Genomic DNA, 21,397 nt, shown 5'->3' on the forward strand with positions numbered 1-21,397 from the left:
AATGCAGCAGGCCAGGCAGCATCTCTAGGAAGAGGTACAGTCGACGTTTCGGGCCAAGACCCTTCATCAGGACTAACTGAAAGAAGAGCTAGTAAAAGATTTGAAAGTGGGAGGGGGAGGGGAGATCAAAATGATAGAAGACAGGAGGGGGAGGGATGGAGCCAAGAGCTGGACAGTTGATTGGCAAAAGAGATATGAGAGGATCATGGGATGGGAGGCCTAGGGAGAAAGGGGGAGGGGGGAAAACCAGAGGATGGGCAAGGGGTATAGTCAGAGGGACAGAGGGAGAAAAAGAATGTGTGTATATAATTTAAAAAAACAGATGGGGTACGAGGGGGAGATGGGGCATTAGCGGAAGTTTGAGAAGTTAATATTCATGCCATCAGGTTAGAGGCTACCCAGAGAAAGCAGGATCTTCCAGTGGCCACACATTTTAATTCCACGTCCCATTCTCATTCTGCTATGTCTATCCACGGCCTCCAATACTGTAAAGATGAAGCCACACTTAGGTTGGAGGAACAACACCTTATATTCCGTCTGGGTAGCCTCCAACCTGATGGCATGAACATTGACTTCTCAAACTTCCGCTAATGCCCCACCTCCCCCTCGTACTCCATCCATTATTTATTATTTTATATATATATATATATATATATATACATATTCTTTTTCTCGCTCTCCTTTTTCTCCCTCTCACTAGACCCCTTGCCCATCCTCTGGGTTCTTCCCCCCCCCCTTCTCCCTGGGCCTCCCATCCCATGATCCTCTCATATCCCTTTGGCCAATCAACTGTCCAGCTCTTGGCTCCATCCCTCCCACTCCTGTCTTCTCCTATCATTTCGGATCTCCCCCTCCCCCTCCCACTTTCAAATCTCTTACTAGCTCTTCCTTCAGTTAGTCCTGATGAAGGGTCTCGGCCCGAAACGTCGACTGTACCTCTTCCTAGGGATGCTGCCTGGCCTGCTGCGTTCACCAGCAACTTTGATGTGTGTTCCAGAGAAAACAAGCCAGCTTTGTTCACTCACTCCTTTACACTTCAGCACCCTTCCTGTAACAGGGTGACAGAATTTTACTCGTCCATAGATGCTGCTCAAACAGATGCACATTGTTTGCAAATGCTTTGAATTAAAAACGTCAAACTAGCTAAATTTAGGATAGTTTCTGGGAAGCCACTCTTTTCAGGAAATAGATGAGACAAAAATTATTAAGCTATTTGAAGCTTTTATCAGCTTCTATCCATACCTGTTTAATACTTCACATTATAAATCAGTATTTTGTGAGCACACAATCTAATGGGATCTTAAAAAATGTTCCATGCTCTCATTAATAATTTCTCTCAAAATAAATCAAACCAGAATTTGAAATTCTTTTAATTGTCAGGAGGCAAAATAATTATAGATCATTACATGGAAAATGCAGCCTATTACACACTATTCTATATAAATATAAAAACAAGATTTGCAGTCCAAACCACAGGCCTCAAGTCTGGAATATACTGTATGAAATCTCTTTACCCAGGTCAGTGTTACAGCAGGACCTAGCTTCATTTTGAACTGTTTTAATATATGCAACACTTAAAGTTAGCGTATACATTATCATAGCAGAGGGTTTCTGTAATACGTGAGTGAATTATTTTACAAAATTAATTTTGCAATATTTTGGAAGTACAGCTTTGGTACATTGGTCCATAACTGGTTGTTCAGGAGAGTGCAGATCTCTCAGCCACTTTAAATTACCCTTTCATTTGCATCCCAATAGTTTTACATTTCTATATTAATCCATTGTAGGTGAAAGGAAAGTTATCATAACTGTTAACTTCTCTTGGATTCCAGTCATTACATCAAATCATAGCATGCGTGATACAGCAAGGATGAGGAAGTCCTCGTAGCTGAAACGGGCACTTCCGGTATGGCTGGTGTCTTTCTCTTTGAAGGCATCAGTTATGCTCTGCAACTGGGTACAAATCTGGATGAAACTGTCTAATTGAATGGTGGTTTGAGCTGGTTTCCGTGCATACCGGGATGTAAGGAACTGGACAAACTGTGGACTTAAGTTGTAACCCATCTGAGAGAGCGCTACAAAATAAAAACACAAACCTTATTAGAAATGAAAAGTAATTTCAGTGTACAGTTAAAAAATACATTATATAAAAATGCTTACATAAACTCGACTAAGATCAAGCAGGACAAAATATATGACCCCAAAAGCACGGCATGGTAGCATAGTGGTTAGCACGGTACCAGTGACCCCGGTACAATTCCCCTGCTGTCTGTAACGAGTTTCTACATTCTCCCCGTGACTGCAGGGGTTTCCTCTGGGTGCTCCAGTTTCCTCCCACAGTCCAAAGATGTACTAGTCAGTATGTTAATTGGTCATTGTGTGGGCACATGGCCAAGTGGTTAAGGCATTGGACTAGCAACCTGAAGGTCGTGAGTTCGAGCCCCAGCCGAGGGAACGTGATGCGTCCTTGAGCAAGGCACTTAATCACACATTGCTCTGCGACGACACTGGTATCAAGCTGTATGAGTCCTAATGCCCTTCCCTTGGACAACACTGGTATCATGGAGAAGGGAGACTTGCAGCATGGGCAACTGCTGGTCTTCCATACAACCTTGCCCAGGCCTGCACCCTGGAGAGTGAAGACTTTCCAGGTGCAGATCCACGGTCTCGCAAGACTAACGGATGCCTTAATTGGTCATTGTAAATTGTCTAGGGTTAGGCTAGGGTTAAATTGGGGGTTGCTGGGCAGTGTGACTCAAAGGGCCAGGTGTGATGTGATGTGAGGCCTGTCAGTCAGTGTTGACCACGGATGTTAGGTCCTAGCTGTTGAGATATGCAAGCCTGGTCAGTGCGATATGGAGAGCAAGCTATTGCCCATGTAGCAAGCTCCTCCTCTCCACACATCTGATGAACCCAAAGGAACGGCAGAGACAGATATGGTTTGGTAGCAGCAGCATCGCAGGAGTAGCCAGTCAGCACTGAATTGAATGTAGGAGAGCCTTAGGGACTCCGGATCCGGACTTTTCCCTCAGCGTTTATTCCAATTACCCTCCCCATCTGTGGGTATAACTGCAAGGCAGCAGAGGTTTAAAATCAGAGTTTTCCTTCTCCTAGGTGAGCCGCCAACCATGGCTGATGAGCCCCATCTGCCCAAAGCATATATCTCAATAAATAATTGCAAAAGTTAACATTTCTTCAAATTATCATAACCAGATAATATCACAATTGAAACATTAATAGTCTGCACAATTTTTCCACCTAGCGCTAATGATCGACTATTAAAAGCCTTATCAAAATGCAAAGGCTGTCCTAAAGCACTTTATAAAAGGTAAAGGTTCTGAGCTACAATCATTGTTTTTTTATGAAGCCATTTGCAGTGAGATCCAATAAATACTTTGATCTGACGATGAGAGTTGAGAAGGGACCAGCATCACTAAAGCCCTCCAGTCATTCAAATTCTCTGTCATCTCCAAATTAAATTAAGCTGACAGCATTTAATACCTCATCCAAGTGACTCATTTACAATTCTGGACCAATCTGAAAACAGGTTTATTTATTCACTGAGACACAGCGCAGAATAGGTCCAGCCCCACCACCCAGCAATCCCCTGGTTTAATCCCAGCCTAATCACAGGACAATTTACAATGACCAATTAACCTACCAACCGGTACGTCTTTGGACTGTGGGAGGAAGCCGGAGCACCTGGAGAAAACCCACACATTCCATGTGGAGGACATAGACTCGTTACAGGTGATGTTGGAACTGATGCTCCAAGCTGTAACACCATCGCACTAACCACTGCACTACTGTGGCACCACAGTTCAGGCAATGCAAAGTGTCGTCACCTGAGCCAAACTGAACTTTGTCAACTGGTATGACTATTTCTGATGGTCATCAAGCCAGAATTATTACATCGTTCCAATTCTCATTTTTGAAATCAATCTCTTTCTTGGCCCTCCAGCACCCCTACCCACTTTACTGAGTACACTAGCATTCAGAGCAACGGTCACTCTTTCCAGGTCGATAGAATCACAATGAGGTGAAGAGAAAGCAAACCTAACCAGCTCACCTTGTTGCAGCTCCTGGGGGTTTATGGTCCCTGATCGGTCTCGATCAAACTGCTGGAACATGGTACGCCACTGCTGAAGAAACCTCCACAATGCTGAAAAGCCGTGCAAATCGATCTTACCGATTTTATTCCTATCAAACATATCTGGAGAAACAAAGGTCAACAAACCTTAAATGAATTGCCACAGGTACGCTAAATAATTGCACCCCGGTAAGATGATTGATCAACAGTCATTTTGGGCTGAGGACTATGCCTTACTGTGTTTGCACACCCAGCAGTAAGCCAGTGTGGGAGACGACCCACAGAGTGGGCATCACGGTATTGTAGCGGTTAGTGTGACACATTACAGCTTGGGGCATTGGAGTTTAGAGTTCAATTATAAGGGGTCTCTACATCCTCTATGTGGAATGTGTAGATTTCCACCAGGTGCTCCAGCTTCATCTCACAATCCAAAGATGCACCAATTAGGTTAATTGGTCATTGTAAACTGTCCCATGATTACGATAGTTAAATCGGGGGTTGCTGGTCAGTGCAGCTCAAAGGACCGGAAGGGCCAATTCTGTGCTGTATCTATAAATAAAACAACAAAATAAAATTATACAGTAGTGTGCAAAAGTCTTGGGCGCATATATATAGTCAGGACTGTATTTTGTCAGCATGGAGTGGAGAGCACGTTTGTAAATCTGACAGGAGCATGTTGGGCATGCTGGGAGTGTGGGATAGGTGGCAGAGAAGGAGTGCCAGGGTGGGGGTGGCACAGGTGCAGACACACCCAGCCCTGACACACCAGGCAAGGTCATTTGATTCCAAACTACTGGTTTATTATCATTACAGAATGTCTCTCTGGTGCTTCCCTTCCCCTCCCCTCTCCCCTCCCTTCCACTTTTCCCAAAGATGATTCCCCTCTCCCTGCTCCCTTCCCACTCTCAGTCCACAACAGAGGCCCACATCAGAATCAGGCTTATTATCACTCACGAAATTTGTTTTTTTTTGTGGCAGCAGTACAGTGCAATACATAAAATTAATACAGTACTGTGTAAAAGTCTTAGGCACCCTAACTATATTGCTTGCTTTCCAACCATGATTACAAAAGAGATATTCAAAGAAACTTATCCTTTCCATAGTGATCATGATTTGGCACAATGAAATAAATTATGCTGATTTTGCAGTGCAAATTACAACTTCGAGTCACTAAATAGAAGTGATTTGAATGCAATCTGCTCCTAGACTTTGTAGTACAAGCAAACATATAGGATTAATAAGTGATTTTTAACTGTCTAATTACTTAAAAACATGGAAATTAACAGTATTAATGGACAGTTTATTAGTTTCTGACATTTTGGCAAAAATATTCTATTCAATTTCTCAAAATAAGACAATTCTACTGTCACTTCTGAAGAAAGCATGATTCAACATTGTTTAATCTCATTTCCAGTACACAAATCTAAGGAGAATAAAATAATTAACTAGAGAGTAGTGAATCTTTGGAATTCGTTGCCACAGGCGGTTGTGGAGCCAAGTCATTGAATATATTTAAGGCAGAGGTTCATAGATTCTTGATTAGTCAGGGCCCGAAGAGATACAGGGAGAAGGCAGAAGACTGGGGCTGACAGGGAAAACGGATCAGCCACAAGGAAATGGTGAAACAGACTCAACAGGCCAAATGGCCTAATTCTGCTCCTATCTCTTATGGTCTTATCGTCTAATTGTTACTCTAGGTCTATAATAAGGGTAAAAAACAAAAAATATACAAAAGATAGCTTATAATATATAGATTAATCGGCTGTTGATAAAGTGACACTAGACTGACTGATAGGAAATAATAAAACAATAAAATTATTGCCTGGTGATTACAAGAGCATTTCAGTTAGATAAATTATTTTGATTGTGTACCATAAGCACAGGCACATTTCACTGCATTCTACCCTGAACATAGACTTGGCGAAAGATCTAAAATAATGTGGCTCGTGCTTCGCGCATCAGGAGAGGCCATGGATTTGGGTCAGGATCTCCTGCACAGTTTGCAGTGACCATGCTAAAAGGAGGGGGTTTTTTCCATTCAGTGATGGAGCCATTCTGGTGGCAGCAACATGGCACAAGCTAGAAGAAAGGCCATTCACTTCCAAACACAATCTCTCTCGGAGCAGTTGAACTATGGAATGATCTGTTGGTACAAGTCATAATTGGGGGGGGGGGAGGGAAGCACTAGAGATCAATTAAACAGATAACTGAAAGCATATTGAGGAATCTGCAAGTACTCAACCCAGCTTCCCCAGCACCAACCTCCCACTTCATGCTCTCTACTGTGGCCCCATGTATCATTTGCAGCCCCTCAGGCCCGAGCAATCTCTGGGCCTTGGCTGACCCACAAAGCAAGATGCCAAAACTAGTCACTGGGTCTCAGATTCCACTCCAATGGGCGCACACTGCGGCTAACAAGCATCTCACTGGAAAGCCAGCTAGCAGGTAACACAATCTCGCCCAGTATCCGGTAAGCTGTGCTCAAAAACCTAGCTGGCAAAGCTAAAGGGTTTTTCTCTTTGGGGCAAAGGAGGCCAGAAAGAGCTGTAATGATGATAAGAGGCATAAATAAAGTGATTAGCCAGAAACTTTATCCCAGAGCAGAAATTTGTCAGAGGATCTGTTCTGGGCCTAGCACATAAGTACAATTACAAAGAAAGCATGGCAGTACCTCAACTTCCTTAGGAGTTTCCCAAGATTCTGCATAACATCCAAAACTCTGACAAACTTCTATAAACCTGTGACGGAAAGTATACTGACACTGCATCGCAGCCTATTATGGAAACACCAATGCCCTAGAACAAAAATCCAACAAAAAGTAGTGGATACAGCCCAGTTCATCACAAGTAAAGCCCTCCCCACCATTGAGCACATCTACACCAAATACTGTCGCAGGAAAGCAACACCTATCATTAAGGACTCCTACCACCAAGCTCTCTTCTCACTGCTGCCATTCGGAAGAAGGTACAGAAGCCTCAGGACCCGCACCACGAGATTCAGGAATAGTTATTACCCTTCAACCATCAGGCTCTTGAACCAGTGGGGAAACTTCACTCGCCCCATCACTGAACTGTTCCCACAACCCATAGTTTCAAGGACTTTTCCTCTCACGTTCTCAGTATCTATCACCTATTTTTTATTTCTTTCTTTTTGTGTTTGCAGTTTTCTTTTGCACACAAGTTGAATGCCTAGTTGGTGCGGTCTTTCATTGATTCTATTGTGTTTCTTGGATTTACTGAGTATGCCCACAAGAAAACGAATCTCAGGATTGTATATGGCAAGATAAAGGTACTTTGATAATAAATTTACCTTAAACTTTGAAATGGTTAATACAAGGTGGCATAATTGTAAGGTAATTGGAGGAAAGCATTGGGGGGATGTCAGAGGTAAGATTTTTAAGAATGGTGGATGTGTAAAATGCCCTGTGAGGGATGGTGGTAGAGGCAGACACATTAGGCATGTTTAAGAAGCTCTTAGAGAGGCACATGGATGAAAGAAATATTGAGGCTTATTTGGGAGGGAAGGGTTACATTGATCTTGGAGTAGGTTAAAAGACTGATAAAACATCATGGACCAAAGGACCTGTACTGTGCTATAGTGTTCAATGCCCATAAGTGTCATAATTTATTCATCATTACAGTTCATTGGTATAAAATCTGTATGCTATTGATTCAAGTGTTCAAGCAACCACAACAAAAGTGTGTTCCAAACTCACTCAGCAGCATGTAGCAGGTGTCATCATTAAAAGTTGACCAGTTGCTGTTGACAAGTGCTTGCTTGAGTTCCTTCAGTGTTATATAGCCACTGCGATCTGCGTCTACTGACTGGAACCAGGAGTAGGCTTCTGGATCAATGCCTGGAGGAGCACCACCTGCACAACACAGCAATGTTACATTGAAGGGTAACAATCTTCCGTGTGTTACAAGAAGCGGTTATACAAAAAGTACCGGTAATGAACAGTCAGAAATTTCTATTTAACTGAAAGTTCTCTCATTGAAAACATCTGACAGATACACAGACAAAGATACAAAATTCCTATAAACTTCAAAATAGTAAAGATATTGGTGGTGGCTCGTCATATCCGACAATAACAGGAAACCTGTGTGGGAGAGTTTTTAAAGTAGAAAAGCCATCGCATGGGGCAATTCCAGTCTCTCCAACTTTGAAGTCTGGATCCAATGATACAAGTAGTCAACACAATACTTTAGTAAAGATATTACTTAAAAATCTACAGACTTAGCTTTTACCAGATGGAACAAATGTGTAGCAGTCATTTTAATTTAATGCTTTCATGAATACCTGAAATTACAAAATGTCTCATTTTTGCCAAAATATAGGCAGAAGGCAAATTAAAGCCCAATCAAAATCTGACAATTAGATGTCACGAGATAGTGTATGCAACTTTGTAGGAAAATAATATTTTACATAAAAGATTAACATAAAACAAAAGAAAGTCTTATTCTGGCGGATTTTTTTGTGATTTATGAAGCATCTCCTTAGGACTGGTTCATATTTTGGATAACCTCATTTCCAGACAGTCCCAATAATTTCATTGAAGGAAAAACACATTTTGGAATGCATAAAACAATATATGTTATTTTAATGAAGTCAATAGACAATAGGTGCAGGAGTAGGCCATTTGACCCTTTGAGCAATTTCAGCAATGCAAACTAAAGACTGGAGCACTGCATGCACATCTGTTCCACTTCACCATGTTTGAGGCATTCCAGAGTATGATTATCAACAAACCCCAAGAGCTGATAACAGCCTCATGTTAAGAGCTAATGAACACCTGCATACTGTCCAGGCAAAATCTCTTAAATAAAGGTTTCTAACACAGGCTTGGGTTTCACTTTGTAGACTAAATTACATGTAGATTTTGCAATGAGTTGATACCGTGAACACAAAGAGATTAAAGGAACACGTGTAGGATGAAGTTACAGTAATTGCCAATGATTCTTAATTAGAACAGCAGTAATCAAGATGCCTTCCACTCAAGTTCCAGTGTTCATCCAAAGTTGGACATCCAAGTCCCCCTGTCAGAACACAGGAGTTCTACCTTCAACTAGCCTGGGATGCTACCAAAAGAAAAATAGATTATTTGCTTCCCATACAAGCTGCACTTAAACCCATTACCACTCTGGCTTGGAAATTGAATTGTCTCCTACCTCACACATTCAACTGGAAAAGGATAATATGGGTAAACAAACACAGTGGCCACTGTATTAGATACAGGAGTGGAACCCGGTGTGGTCTTATGGTGCTACAGCCCATCCACTTCAAGATTCCATATGTTGTGCATTTGGGTGTTTGATGGTCTTTATTGAATGGGTTTTTTTTTAAATGAGTACAATTGTGTTTCTTTGTTTTGTGGCTGCCTGTAATTTGCAGATGCCAGAAATTCAGGCAACATACACAAAATGCTGGTAGAACACAGCAGGCCAGGCAGCATCTATAGGAAGAGGTACAGTCGACGTTTCTAGTCCTGACGAAGGGTCTCGGCCTGAAACGTCGACTGTACCTCTTCCTATAGATGCTGCCTGGCCTGCTGTGTTCTACCAGCATTTTGTGTGTGTTGCTTGATGATAAAGGTGCTTTGAATCCTTTGAGATGATCTTCTGCACACAACTGTCATAACACAGTTTTTTTGATTCCAGGACGAGGGAGATGTCCTCCTTTTTTAAAGAAAGGGGCTTCCCTTCCTCCACCATCAACTCTGCTCTCAAACGCATCTCCCCCATTTCACGCACATCTGCTCTCACTCCATCCTCCTGCCATCCCACAAGGAATAGGGTTCCCCTGGTCCTCACCTACCACCCCACCAGCCTCCGGGTCCAACATATTATTCTCCGTAACTTCTGCCACCTCCAACAGGATCCCACCACTAAGCACATCTTTCCCTCCCCCCCCTGCTTTCCGCAGGGATCGCTCCCTATGCGACTCCTTTGTCCATTCGTCCCCCCCATCCCTCCCAAATGATCTCCCTCCTGGCACTTACCCTTGTAAGCGGAACAAGTGCTACACATGCCCTTGCACTTCCTCCCTTACCACCATTCAGGGCCCCAAACAGTCCTTCCAGGTGAGGCGACACTTCACCTGTGAGTCGGCTGGGGAGATATACTGCGTCCAGTGCTCCCGATGTGGCCTTCTACATATTGGCGAGACCCGACGCAGACTGGGAGACCGTTTTGCTGAACACCTACGCTCTGTCCGCCAGAAAAAGCAGGATCTCCCAGTGGCCACACATTTTAATTCCACATCCCATTCCCATTCTGACATGTCTATCCACGGCCTCCTCTACTGTAAAGATGAAGCCACACTCAGGTTGGAGGAACAACACCTTATATTCCTTCTGGGTAGCCTCCAACCTGATGGCATGAACACTGACTTCTCTAACTTCTGCTAATGCCCCACCTCCCCCTCGTACCCCATCCGTTATTTATTTTTTATACACGCTTTCTTTCTCTCACTCTCCTTTTTCTCCCTCTGTCCCTCTGACTATACCCCTTGCCCATCCTCTGGGTCTCCCCCCCCCCCGCCTTTTCCTTCTCCCTGGGCCTCCTGTGCCATGATCCTCTTACATCCCCTTTGCCAATCATCCGTCCAGCTCTTGGCTCCATTCCTCCCCCTCCCACTTTTAAATCTCTTACTAACTCTTCCTTCAGTTAGTCCTGACAAAGGATCTCGGCCTGAAACGTCGACTGTACCTCTTCCTAGAGATGCTGCCTGGCCTGCTGCGTTCACCAGCAACTTTGATATGTGTTGCTGTCATAACACATGGTTATTTGAGTTACTGTCACCTTCCTGTTAGCCTGAACCAGTCTGGCCATTCTCCTCTGATGTCTCTTATTAACAAGGCATTTCCACTCACAGTATGTTTATGTTTCTCGAGCCACTCTTGTAAACTCTAAGGACAGTTGTGTGCAAAAATTAAGGAGATCAACAGATTCTGAGATACTGAAAGCACCCCGTCTGGAACCATGGTCAAAGTCACTTAGATTACATTTCTTCCGCACTCTGTTTGGGTTGAACAAGTGAACCTCTTGACCATGTCTGCATGCTGTTACGCACTGAGTTGCTGCCACATAATTACCCGATTAGATATCTGCCTTAACAAGCAGGTGTGCAAATATACCTAATGTGAAGTGGCCATGGAGTGTCATTCATTCATTATGTGCCGTGTCATATTACATGGGCAATCATGGTCTTGACCGTGATTGCTCTTGGCAAATGTTTCTACAGAAGTGGTTTGCCATTGCCTTCTTCTGGGTAGTGCCTTTAGCAGACGGGTGACCCCAGTCATTATCAATAGTCTTCAGAGACTGACTGTCTGGTGTCCAGGACTTGTGATGTGCACCAGCTGTTCATACGACCATCCACTACCTACACCCATCGCTTCACGTGACCCCGATCTGCGGGCTGAGCAGGTGCTACACCTTGCCCAAGGGTGACCTGCAGGCCAGCAGAGGGAAGGAGAGCCTTACACCTACTTTGGTAGAGACACATCTCCACTCGGCCACCCAAACTGTTTGTAATAGGCTCTGAAGAGAAAAGCTGATCAAACTCGGTTGCTCACTAGTATCTGCAAATGCATGTGACCCTCATTCACCTCTCAAAATATTTTAACTTAGTTCAATATATAGTTACCAGCTGAGGGAGCACCAGATCCATATCCCCCTGGATGTGGACCTCCATATGCCGGTCCTCCATATGGACCACCTGGTGCTGGATTTCCATAGGGAGCGCCTGGTGCTGAAGGCCCATATCCACCTCCCTGTCCAGGGTCTCCGTAGTACCCGCCAGGTGATGGGGCTCCATACGGGGCTCCTGGCACTTGGCTTCCATATTGCCCAGCTGTCCCATAAGGTGCACTTGGTTGTGCGCCTCCATAAGGACTGCCTGGTGGTGGCCCACCAAACTGGCCCCCAGAATGGGTACCATACTGACTCCCAGGTTGGTGTGCCCTTGAAAAGTAGCTTCCTGGTGGAGCTCCTGGTGCAGGTCCAGGTGACCCACGGTAATTCTGCAGGGAGGAAAGCAAAAAAAAAAGCTAATAAACCAAATAGATATTAATGTTAATACAATTTATTGAAAACTTAAAAAGTCCAGCCAACATTTAATTATCTTCAATGAATAAAATCTATCACTAAAGTTTTTAAAACTAAATGTTAGATAGAGGCACACAATACATTGGTGAAACCCCAAGTAACATGAACAACAATGACATCAATCTTCTTAGGTGCAATTGGAAAATAGTCAAAGTACATGTTTTAAATTATTCATAATGCAAAATTATGGAGTTTCGATATTACCTGGTGAATTCAAACATCTTATTTTTATGGTAGGAAATGTATTTCTAGAAAGCATTTGGTCAGAGTATAGTGCCGGGGAGAACAAGCTAGTTTAAGGTCCCTCACGGGAGGCTCATCCAGAAGATTAAGATACAAGGGATGAATGGCATATTGGCCTTTTGGATTCAGAACTGGCTTACCTATAGAAGAGAGAAGATGGTGGTCAAAGTGACTGGAGGTCTATGATTAGTGGCATTCTGCAGGAATCTATACTTGGACTTCTGCTGTTTGTGATGTATATAAATGACTTGAATGAAAATGTAGATAAGTGAGTTAGTAAGTTTGCAGATGTTTGGTGAACATCTCAAAGGTGAAATGTTTAAGGGGAACATGAGGGGAAACTTTTTCACTCAGAGGGTCGCAAGAGTGTGGAACGAGCTGCCAGTGTAAGTGGTGCATGTGAACTCGATTTCAACATTTAAGAGAAGTTTGGATAGGTACATGAATGGGAGGGGTATGGAGGGCTGTGAACTAGATGCAGGCTGATGGGTGTAGGCAGTTTAAATAGTTTGGCACAGACTGGATGGCCAAAGGGTCTGTTCCTGTTCTGTACTGTTCTACGTTCTAATACAAAACACTCACCTAGGTGAAATTGGTCCTAAATGCCAATCCATTGTTTTCTGTCTGTGTCCCAAGGTGTAGAAACACCCCACCCTCCCAGCACACACACACACACACCCACTGTCTTTAGCTAACTGCTGTTGGTGCAATACACGCACCATGAACTCAGCAGGCCGAGCAGCATCTGCAGGGGGTAGACACTGTCACGAGGGTGTGTGAGTAGTTCAGGACTCATCCCAAGGCGGAAGTTGTGGATCGAGGCCGATTCCAGCCCCACAGACAGAATGGGGTGCTCGAAGAGCAGCTCACGGGTCGAAGGTGCGCTAGGCCGAGCCCACTGCCTGGCAGCCGCCCTGTCCCCGACCCTCTGCTGCCCACATTCCGCGGGCCCGTGTCTGAACCCCCCCAACTTCCAGCGAACCCCACCAACCCACCCAAACGGTGTTGGGACCGCCGACCCACGGGTGCTAACCCCCCCGGCCTGTCCCCCCAGCAACGCCAACGCTGCCGCGCCCCCCGCGTCCACTCACCGGATCGTAAGGAAAACTGGCCATCGCCTCGGCCGCCCGCGCTGAACTACCCGCGCCTCCCTCCACCTGATTGGTCCCCTTTCCCGACGGTGCCTCGCCGCCTCGGTTTCTGATTGCGCAATGCAGCCGTCAATCAAACCGTGCCCTTTGGAAAAGTCGTGACGTCACGTTCCCTCAATGTGACGTATCCTGCTTGTCTATTGTGGTCAGGAGGAGAGGGGCTGGGAAGTTCACTTTGTGTGACTTCTATGAAGAAACAACGTAATGCTGCATAGAGCAGAGACTGCAAGATCAGACAACGCCCCAAGACCTGAGCTCCAGAAATATCTCTGCTATTACAATAGTGGCACCTACTGGACAATGTGGAAGACTGCCCAGAGATGTCGGTTATTCACAAAAAACAAAACCATTAATTCAATCATCAGAAAATTGATGGAATATATTTCTGCAGTTCTATTCACGAATAACATTCTCACCTATGGCCAGTTTTGTTTTTGCCAGACACCATCCGCAGCTTTAGTTCAGAATCAGGTTTAATATCAATGTAATATGTCGTAAAACTTAATGTTTTGCAGCAGTAGTACATTTGCAATACATAATTTAAAGAGTATAAATCACAACAATAAATATATATATATATAAAATGGGTAGTACAGATGGACTCCTTTTCAAAGATTCTTCATCTTATGTTTTCAATATTCATTGCTCACTTGTTTTTCAATATCTTCTTTTTCTCTTTTGTGTTTGCACAGTTTGTTATCCTGCGCACATCGGTTGTTCGTCCGCCCTGTTGGGTGCGGTCTTTCATTGATTCTATTGTGTTTCTTGGATTTAGTATGCACGCCCGCAAGAAAATGAATCTTAGGGTTGCAAATGGTGACTTTGAAAATAAATGTACTTTGAACTTTGAAAAGAGAGCAAAAATAAAAGAAAATACTGAGTACATACATTCATTCTCCATTTGGAAATCTGATGGTTGGTTGTTCCTAAAACATTGAGTGTGTGTCTTCGCATGTCAGAAAATGTAGAGGAGCTTGACCCAAATGAAGAACAGCAGAGACAATTCAGAGGTAGTGATCACTTTAATAAAAAACTGCAAAATACCAAGCCACAAAATAAGAGAGAACGGATAATTAACACCACGAGGCCACAAGTTATCTGAAAGCTAAGACAAGTGGCTGAGGCTGCCTGGTTCGATGGGTAAACAAGTACTGTGGAATGAGAGTTGGGTTTAAATAGGCTGCAGGTGATGAGTTGGAAATGAGTGGCAGGTGACTCCTGTTAGCCTGGTGGAGACTGGAAGGTTCCTGCCTGTGCAGGCCTGACAGGACCCCCTACCCCCTTCCCCTGCTACAGCCAGCACCCTATGCCCAGGATGATCTAAATGAGTCCTGTAGAACACTTCAGTAAGCAATGGATCCAAGATGAAACTGGGCCTCCAGACCGTACCCTTCTCGGTTGACCAGGAACTGACATGAATCTACCAACCAGTGAACCGTGTGCACTGGATCACCTGGGTTTGGGAGGTGCTGGCTCAGGTGGGTTGGGTGGACCATCGACAGCAGGCTTGAAGCAGTTCACGTGAAATGTTCAGTACTGTGGCAAAAGTCCTGGGCACATATATATCGCTAAGGTGCCTAAGACTTTTGCACAGAACTGTATTTGTCAAGGTGGAGTGGAGAGTAAGTTTGTAAACCTGGCAGGACCAAAGGATGTTGGGAATGGCGAGGGTGGAGTGGTGTGGGACAAGTGGCAGAGAAGGAGTGCCGGGTGCAGGAGATGGGGCTGGGTGTGTCTGCCTCAGTATCCTGCATTCCAAGGATTGTAAATACATGCTGATATTTATTATGCACTTTTTTATTCCATATCCATTCTTTAACCTAAAACTTTTTTGGCTTTTTTGAAAATATGTAATGCAAATGTATATGGCAAATAAAGTTGATCCTTGATCCTGGGGTGCAGAGAGATCTGGATGTCCTATTGCATGATTCACAAAAGGCTATTGGGCAGGCACCACAATTAATTAGTATAGCTAATTACACAACAGGATGCTAATATTTATTGCTAATGGACTTTAAAGCAAATGTAGTGATGTTATACTTCAGTTATTATTGGTGAGACCACATCCAAAGTATTGCCTTCCTTATTTAAGGAAATGTACTCAGTGGCCACTTCATTAGGTACCTCCTCTACTTCATAAAATGGCCTCTGAGTGTATTTGGGTGGTGGGATGGAGATGTGTCTCTACAAAAGGAGGTGTAAGGCACCCTTTCCCTCCACTAGCCAGCAAGTCATCTTGTGCGACCACTGACGCCAGGCAGACAATCTCTGAAGAGCATTGACGATGGCTGGGGTCACCCATCTTGTAAAGACACTGCCCAGAAGAAGGCAATGGCAGACCACTTCTGTAGAAAAATTTGCCGAGAACAATCACAGTCATGGATAGACCATGATCGCCTATGTCATATGACACGGCACATAACGATGATGATGACTGGGTGTATGTTCATGGTCTTCTGCTGCTGTGGCCCATCTACATCAAAGAGTGATGTGTTGTTCATTCATTCAGAGATGCTTTTCAGCACACCACTGTCATAACACATGGTTATTTCATTACTGTTGCCTTTCTGTCAGTCTGACCCAGTTTGGCTATTCTCCTTTGATCACTCTCATTAACAAGGCGCTTTTGTCCACAAAGCTGCCGCTCACTGGATTTTTTCTTTGTTTTTTGCACCATCCCGTGTAAACTCTAGAGAATGTTGTGCGTAAAATTCCCAGCAGGTCAGCAATTTCCAAAATACTCAATCCACCCTGTCTGGCACCAACAGCCATTCCACAGTCAAGTCACTTAGATCATATTTCTTGCCTATTCTGATGTTTAGTTTGAACTGTGACGGGGTCCTGAATTACCCCTATGAACTGTGCTTTTGAAAAGAGAGAGAGAGAGGTATTTAACACCGACATCTTGTTTTTAAGAGAGAGAGAGGTGAAGACTGCTCTCAGTATGTTTACATTTTTACAAGGACAGTGGTTTCAGCTTCTGTATTCTTACAGACAGAGAAGGGAGGAGCTGTTTGAGTGACCGTTGGTATTCAGCACGGGGAGATAAATAGAAAGTCAGATGATAGACCTGAGACACATGGTTTTGGACACTGAATGAGCTTTGTTGTGCCCACAGAAAAAGTGGGTTTTGGAGGATCAATGAGGCGGATTGATCAGTGGCTCTTGCAGTGTGAACAGGGCGTGACCGGTGGGGAGTTATTTGTATGTCCAACCCTCGCCTGGGTTAACAGCTCCACCACAGAAGAACGAGCCCCTTCGTTGTGGTCACAGTCAGTGACTTTTAAAGGATTTCAAAGGACAACGGGAAGATCGACAGCGTCAGCTCACCTGAAGACTCAAATCTCTCTCTCTCCATTACTACTCAACTCAATACCACGAACTGAACTGAACTTTACTCATCATCGTAAGACTGTATCTATTTACCCCTAGACTTGAAGAAGCTTGGTTTTCATATATTTCCACTCTTACTGATATACTTACTTATATATAATCATTGCTAATCTGTTTGATTTATCTGCATTTATATTACTGTATTGCGTAGTTACTAATAAATTCCATTAGTTAATAGCAATACTGGACTCCAAAGTGTTTTCCATTTCTGCTGGTTCTTTAACCCGTCACGGGGTATGTGACAAAACAACAACCGAACCTCTTGGCCATGTCTGCATGTGTTTATGCATTTTCTGCTGCCACATGATTGGCTGATTACATATTTGCATTAATGAGTCTGTGTGCCAAATACTGACCACTGAGTGTACATTAACGCATCGAAAGCAGTTCTGATGTTTTCCAATTGATACCTGGAATGGGCAAGTTGTCCTGAGCAAAACTTGATAAACTAGGCTTGTACCTGGTGGAATTTGGAGAGAGGAAACTTGTTTAAAACAAATCTGGAGGGGTCTGACCAGGCAGACATGTACAGGATGATTCTTGCGTGAAAATCTAGAACAAGGGACCTCTTTTTTTTTAAAATAAAGGATTATGGCTCTTTAAAACTCTCTTTCTCAAAGTCCAGGCAGACATAGGTAATTGAAAAGCAGGAGGGTGAACGGTTAAATGAGGATACAATCATGATTTTATTTAGCGTGGCGTTTAATAGACTGAGCAGACTACTCCAACTTCTTGATTCAAATGTTTGCACATTCATTTCTATTGAAAGCTCCTACTACTAACTACTCCACATATATGACAGTCCTTTTCTAAATTGCATTGAATCTGCTCAATCGGGTTGTTATTTTCTAAGTATCTTGATATTGCGTTAGGTGTTATATGTGATATTACTTTCATGTTATATAATTCTGCACATTCCTAACTGCTATGTCAAGCTAGTGCGACAGTAATTTTTACTTTTCTCTTTCCCCTGTTTTCTAAAACTTTGAGGTCATTATTACCGTCTTTCAATCTGCAGAAACCTTGTTCTTTGATTGGGGGGATGGGTAGCAAATGTTACAAAGTGTTTACTGGAGTATCTAATTATATAATTATCCCTATGAAAACTCTGGGACATAGATCATCAGGCTCATAAGTATCTCCTACAATATCCTTCTATTGCCTTCTATAAATGTGTGTTGGAGAGTACATCTCCTTCTATAGATGAGTGGTGGAGGGTATATTGACTACCTGCATCACAACTTGGAATGGAAGCACCTTGAATGGAAAATCCTACAAAAAAGTACTGGGAATTGCCCAGTCCATCATAGCTAAAGCCCTCCCCACCATTGAGCACATCTACATGATACGCTGTTGTAGGAAAGCAGCATCCATCATCAGGGATCCCCACCACCTCTCTCATTGCTGCCATTAGGAAGAAGGTATGGGAGTCTTAGGACTCACACCAGCAGGTTCAGGAACAGGCTGTTGCCCCTTAACCGTCAGGCTCTTGAACCAAAGGGGATAACTTACACTCAACTGTAGTTGCCCCGTCAGTGAAATGTTCCCACAACCTATGGACTTACTTTCAACGATTCTTCATCTCATGTTCTCAATATTTATTATTATTCTTTCTTTCTTTGTATACTTGGACAGTTTATTGTCTTTCGTACACTGATTGAACACCCAAGTTGGTGCAGTTGTTCATAGATTCTGTTAGAGTTACTATTCTATGGATTTATCGAGTTTGCCCACTAGACAATGAATCTCAGGATTGTATTTGGTGACATAATGTATATTGATAATAAATAAATTTTGTACTTTCTTTTACACTCTAATGTGTACTAGATGTTTGGTTCTGTGGTATTTCTAAGAGATTTTTGTGCCTTTTTCAACACAGAAGTATTTGTTTAGTTTTATGGCCATCTCCTTTGCCCGGCTATGTAAATTCTCCTATTTTTTTGTAAAACAAGGATTCACATTTACCCTTGCTAATCTTTTCCTTATTTAGGCTGTTATTTATTTATCTCTCAACTTGCACCACTCAAATAACTTAACTGCCTATTTATTACTGGGACCTTGTATGCTAATTATCTACTGCAGTTTTCCTATATAGCAAAGATGCCTACATTGTAAACATCAACTATTTCTTACAGTTGCTGTGTGACCTGCTGAGTTACTCCAGCTGATGTTGTAAAAAATAGATCATTGACAATGAATGCTCTATGATGTGAATTGCACCATAAAAATGTCAGTATTTTTCCATTCTTAAAATTTTTGTTTCCATTGTTAACCATTTCCTCTGATAAAATTGTGGTTTAATTACATTAAGATAAATATTGGTTCAATTTTGGATTGAATCCCATAAGGAGAGAGAACATCCTGTTCACAATCTTAATAATATTAAGATTAGCCCTGATGAGGGGTCTCAGCCCAAAACATCAACGGTTTATTTGTCTCCATGGATGCTGCCTGACCTGCTGAGTTCCTCCAGCATTTTGAGTGTTGCACTGGATTTCCAGCATCTTTCGCACTTACGGTAGAAGTGTCTCATCTCCTGCAGATGCATGATGGAGTGGAGTGAGTAGAATGGCTGGGGGAAGAACAAACCAGAAACCTGTTAACAGAATGGTCATTCAAATTGCTGGGTATTGGCACGTTTGGTGGTGAAATCTTACTGAAGCAGATAAAAATTGTTCAGATTCATGGAATGCAGTCTAACAGTAAAAGCCAGGGACCAAGGCAGCACTCTCCTTCATCTGTCCGAAAAGGGTTAGAAAGGTGCTTTGTCAACAATGATAGAGAAGAGAACAAAGTTCAGGAAGGAAAGTATGTCTGTGGCACCTCTGTAGAATATGACAAAGGAGCTGGAAAAATGATGTGGAGCTCCTCCAACAGGCAGGGTAGAAGTATTGTTGAGATAGCAAAGGGAGCCCACAGGTTGTTATGGATGTTTGCCACTGACTTAACCCCAGGGGAGGTATATGCAGAATTTGAGATGGACTGCGCAAACACAAGTGCAGGACAGAAGTTGTAGCAGTGCAGCACCAATATATCAGAGTTCAAGAGGACGCCGAACATCATTGAAATAAAAAATATTCCACATTTCCCACAATTCAGGTGTGGCTTGGAGCCCATCCAGGTTCAGTTACATCTTTAATCTGGAGAAAAATGAGTGAAATTGAAGTAACATTTGTTCAGTGTGAAATTAAGTCCTACCAAGTGAATAACTGTATAGTGAAGGAAAATAGGTTGGGGCTTCACTTCCAGGAAGCAGGAGGCCATCAGATTATCCTGGTAGGGGTTGGTACTGAAAGACTGCAGCTCATTGTAAAGATGAACTGATTGGGAACAGGGAATTTGAAACTTAAAATGGGTGAGGCTACCAGAGATGTTAGGAATGTGGGTGGGAAAGAACTGGACAAAGGGAAAAAAACTATCTAATCAAGACGGGAAGATATAAATGCAGTACTCCTCAAATAGTCCAGTTTGTAAATCTTGGGCAGGAGTTAAATAGGGAATGTATGGGCTTCAAAGTTAAAATGCTGTTTATTCTCTTAATGGAGACTGGCATTTTAATTAACTATGTTTTTAACATTGCTTCTTTTTTCAGTTTTACATTAATACAACTATCATTTCCCTTCAACCAGGCTGAAAATTTCTCAAGAGATTTGGCTTGATGCTAAAATCTTATGTCAGTTTTAACGAACCGACATAAATTGACCAAATTAATCAGATTTAAAATGTTTACAACTTTCCTTTGTGGTGTCAGACCACAGGAACCATTGATGTTAAGTCAATTACTGACAGATTTGGAAAAGATAGAATGTGAAATAAGGTCAAAATTAAGGTTAAGCAATGTTGCTGCATTTTGTCCAATTGTCACTTCTTCTGATTATTAAATCTAAGCAAACATTAAATCTATTTTTTATAAATAATTTTCACTAAATCTTCAAGTATTAAGAAGGGACTGAAAATTTTGAGCAAGCACAGGAAAAAAAATACCATTTTCAGAGCACAGGTTGTACACCCCTTATCCAAAATCCAAATTTTTTTAAATTAATTTTTATTTTTGACATGTCACAATTTGAAAATTCACAATGCGCTGGGTAGGTTCCCACATGATGTACAGGTCTGTACACACCACAGACAGTTCTGAGAAGTCACCTCACGTATGCAATAAGCATAAGTTAATGAAAAATAGAGAAACTGCATAAAGCAAAAACTGAAGATCTCATCATGTGTTGAAAGAGTGGATTCATCAGCGGAGTTGGAATACAGGCTGCTTAATGGTATGCTGATCATGAAACAAGCAAAGATCTATCATGACAAACTGAAAATTTAAGGTAATTGTGAATATTCGGGCTGGTTGTAGATGTTTAAGAAATGGCACGGCATTAAATTTTTAAGGATCTGTGGTGATAAAATGTCTA

At 42.7% G+C, this 21,397-nt stretch overlaps 1 protein-coding gene across 1 annotated transcript; it reads right to left on the reverse strand.

Annotated features, from left to right (window-relative positions):
• Window positions 1-1,356: 1,356 nt before the first annotated feature.
• Window positions 1,357-13,682, reverse strand: pef1 (penta-EF-hand domain containing 1). The gene is made up of 5 exons (XM_063033577.1): window positions 13,533-13,682; window positions 11,738-12,113; window positions 7,806-7,961; window positions 4,070-4,213; window positions 1,357-2,075 (listed from the first exon to the last, which is right to left on the reverse strand). Exons 1-5 carry the CDS (start codon window positions 13,554-13,556, stop codon window positions 1,846-1,848), a joined length of 930 nt encoding a protein of 309 aa, XP_062889647.1. The 5' UTR covers window positions 13,557-13,682; the 3' UTR covers window positions 1,357-1,845.
• Window positions 13,683-21,397: the final 7,715 nt, after the last annotated feature.

This window comes from Mobula hypostoma, chromosome 26 (genome assembly GCF_963921235.1).
Source record: "Mobula hypostoma chromosome 26, sMobHyp1.1, whole genome shotgun sequence".
NCBI lineage: Eukaryota > Metazoa > Chordata > Chondrichthyes > Myliobatiformes > Myliobatidae > Mobula > Mobula hypostoma.

Bases quoted from the DNA above. Each gene is read 5' to 3' on its own strand.
- pef1 (XM_063033577.1), bottom strand. From the start codon at position 13,556: ATGGCCAGTTTTCCTTACGATCCG. The intron at 12,114-13,532 runs GTGAGTGGACGC...TCCTCCCTGCAG, and splicing joins CCAGTTTTCCTTACGATCCG to AATTACCGTGGGTCACCTGG. The intron at 4,214-7,805 runs GTGAGTTTGGAA...TTGTTTCTCCAG, and splicing joins CACCTGCTACATGCTGCTGA to ATATGTTTGATAGGAATAAA.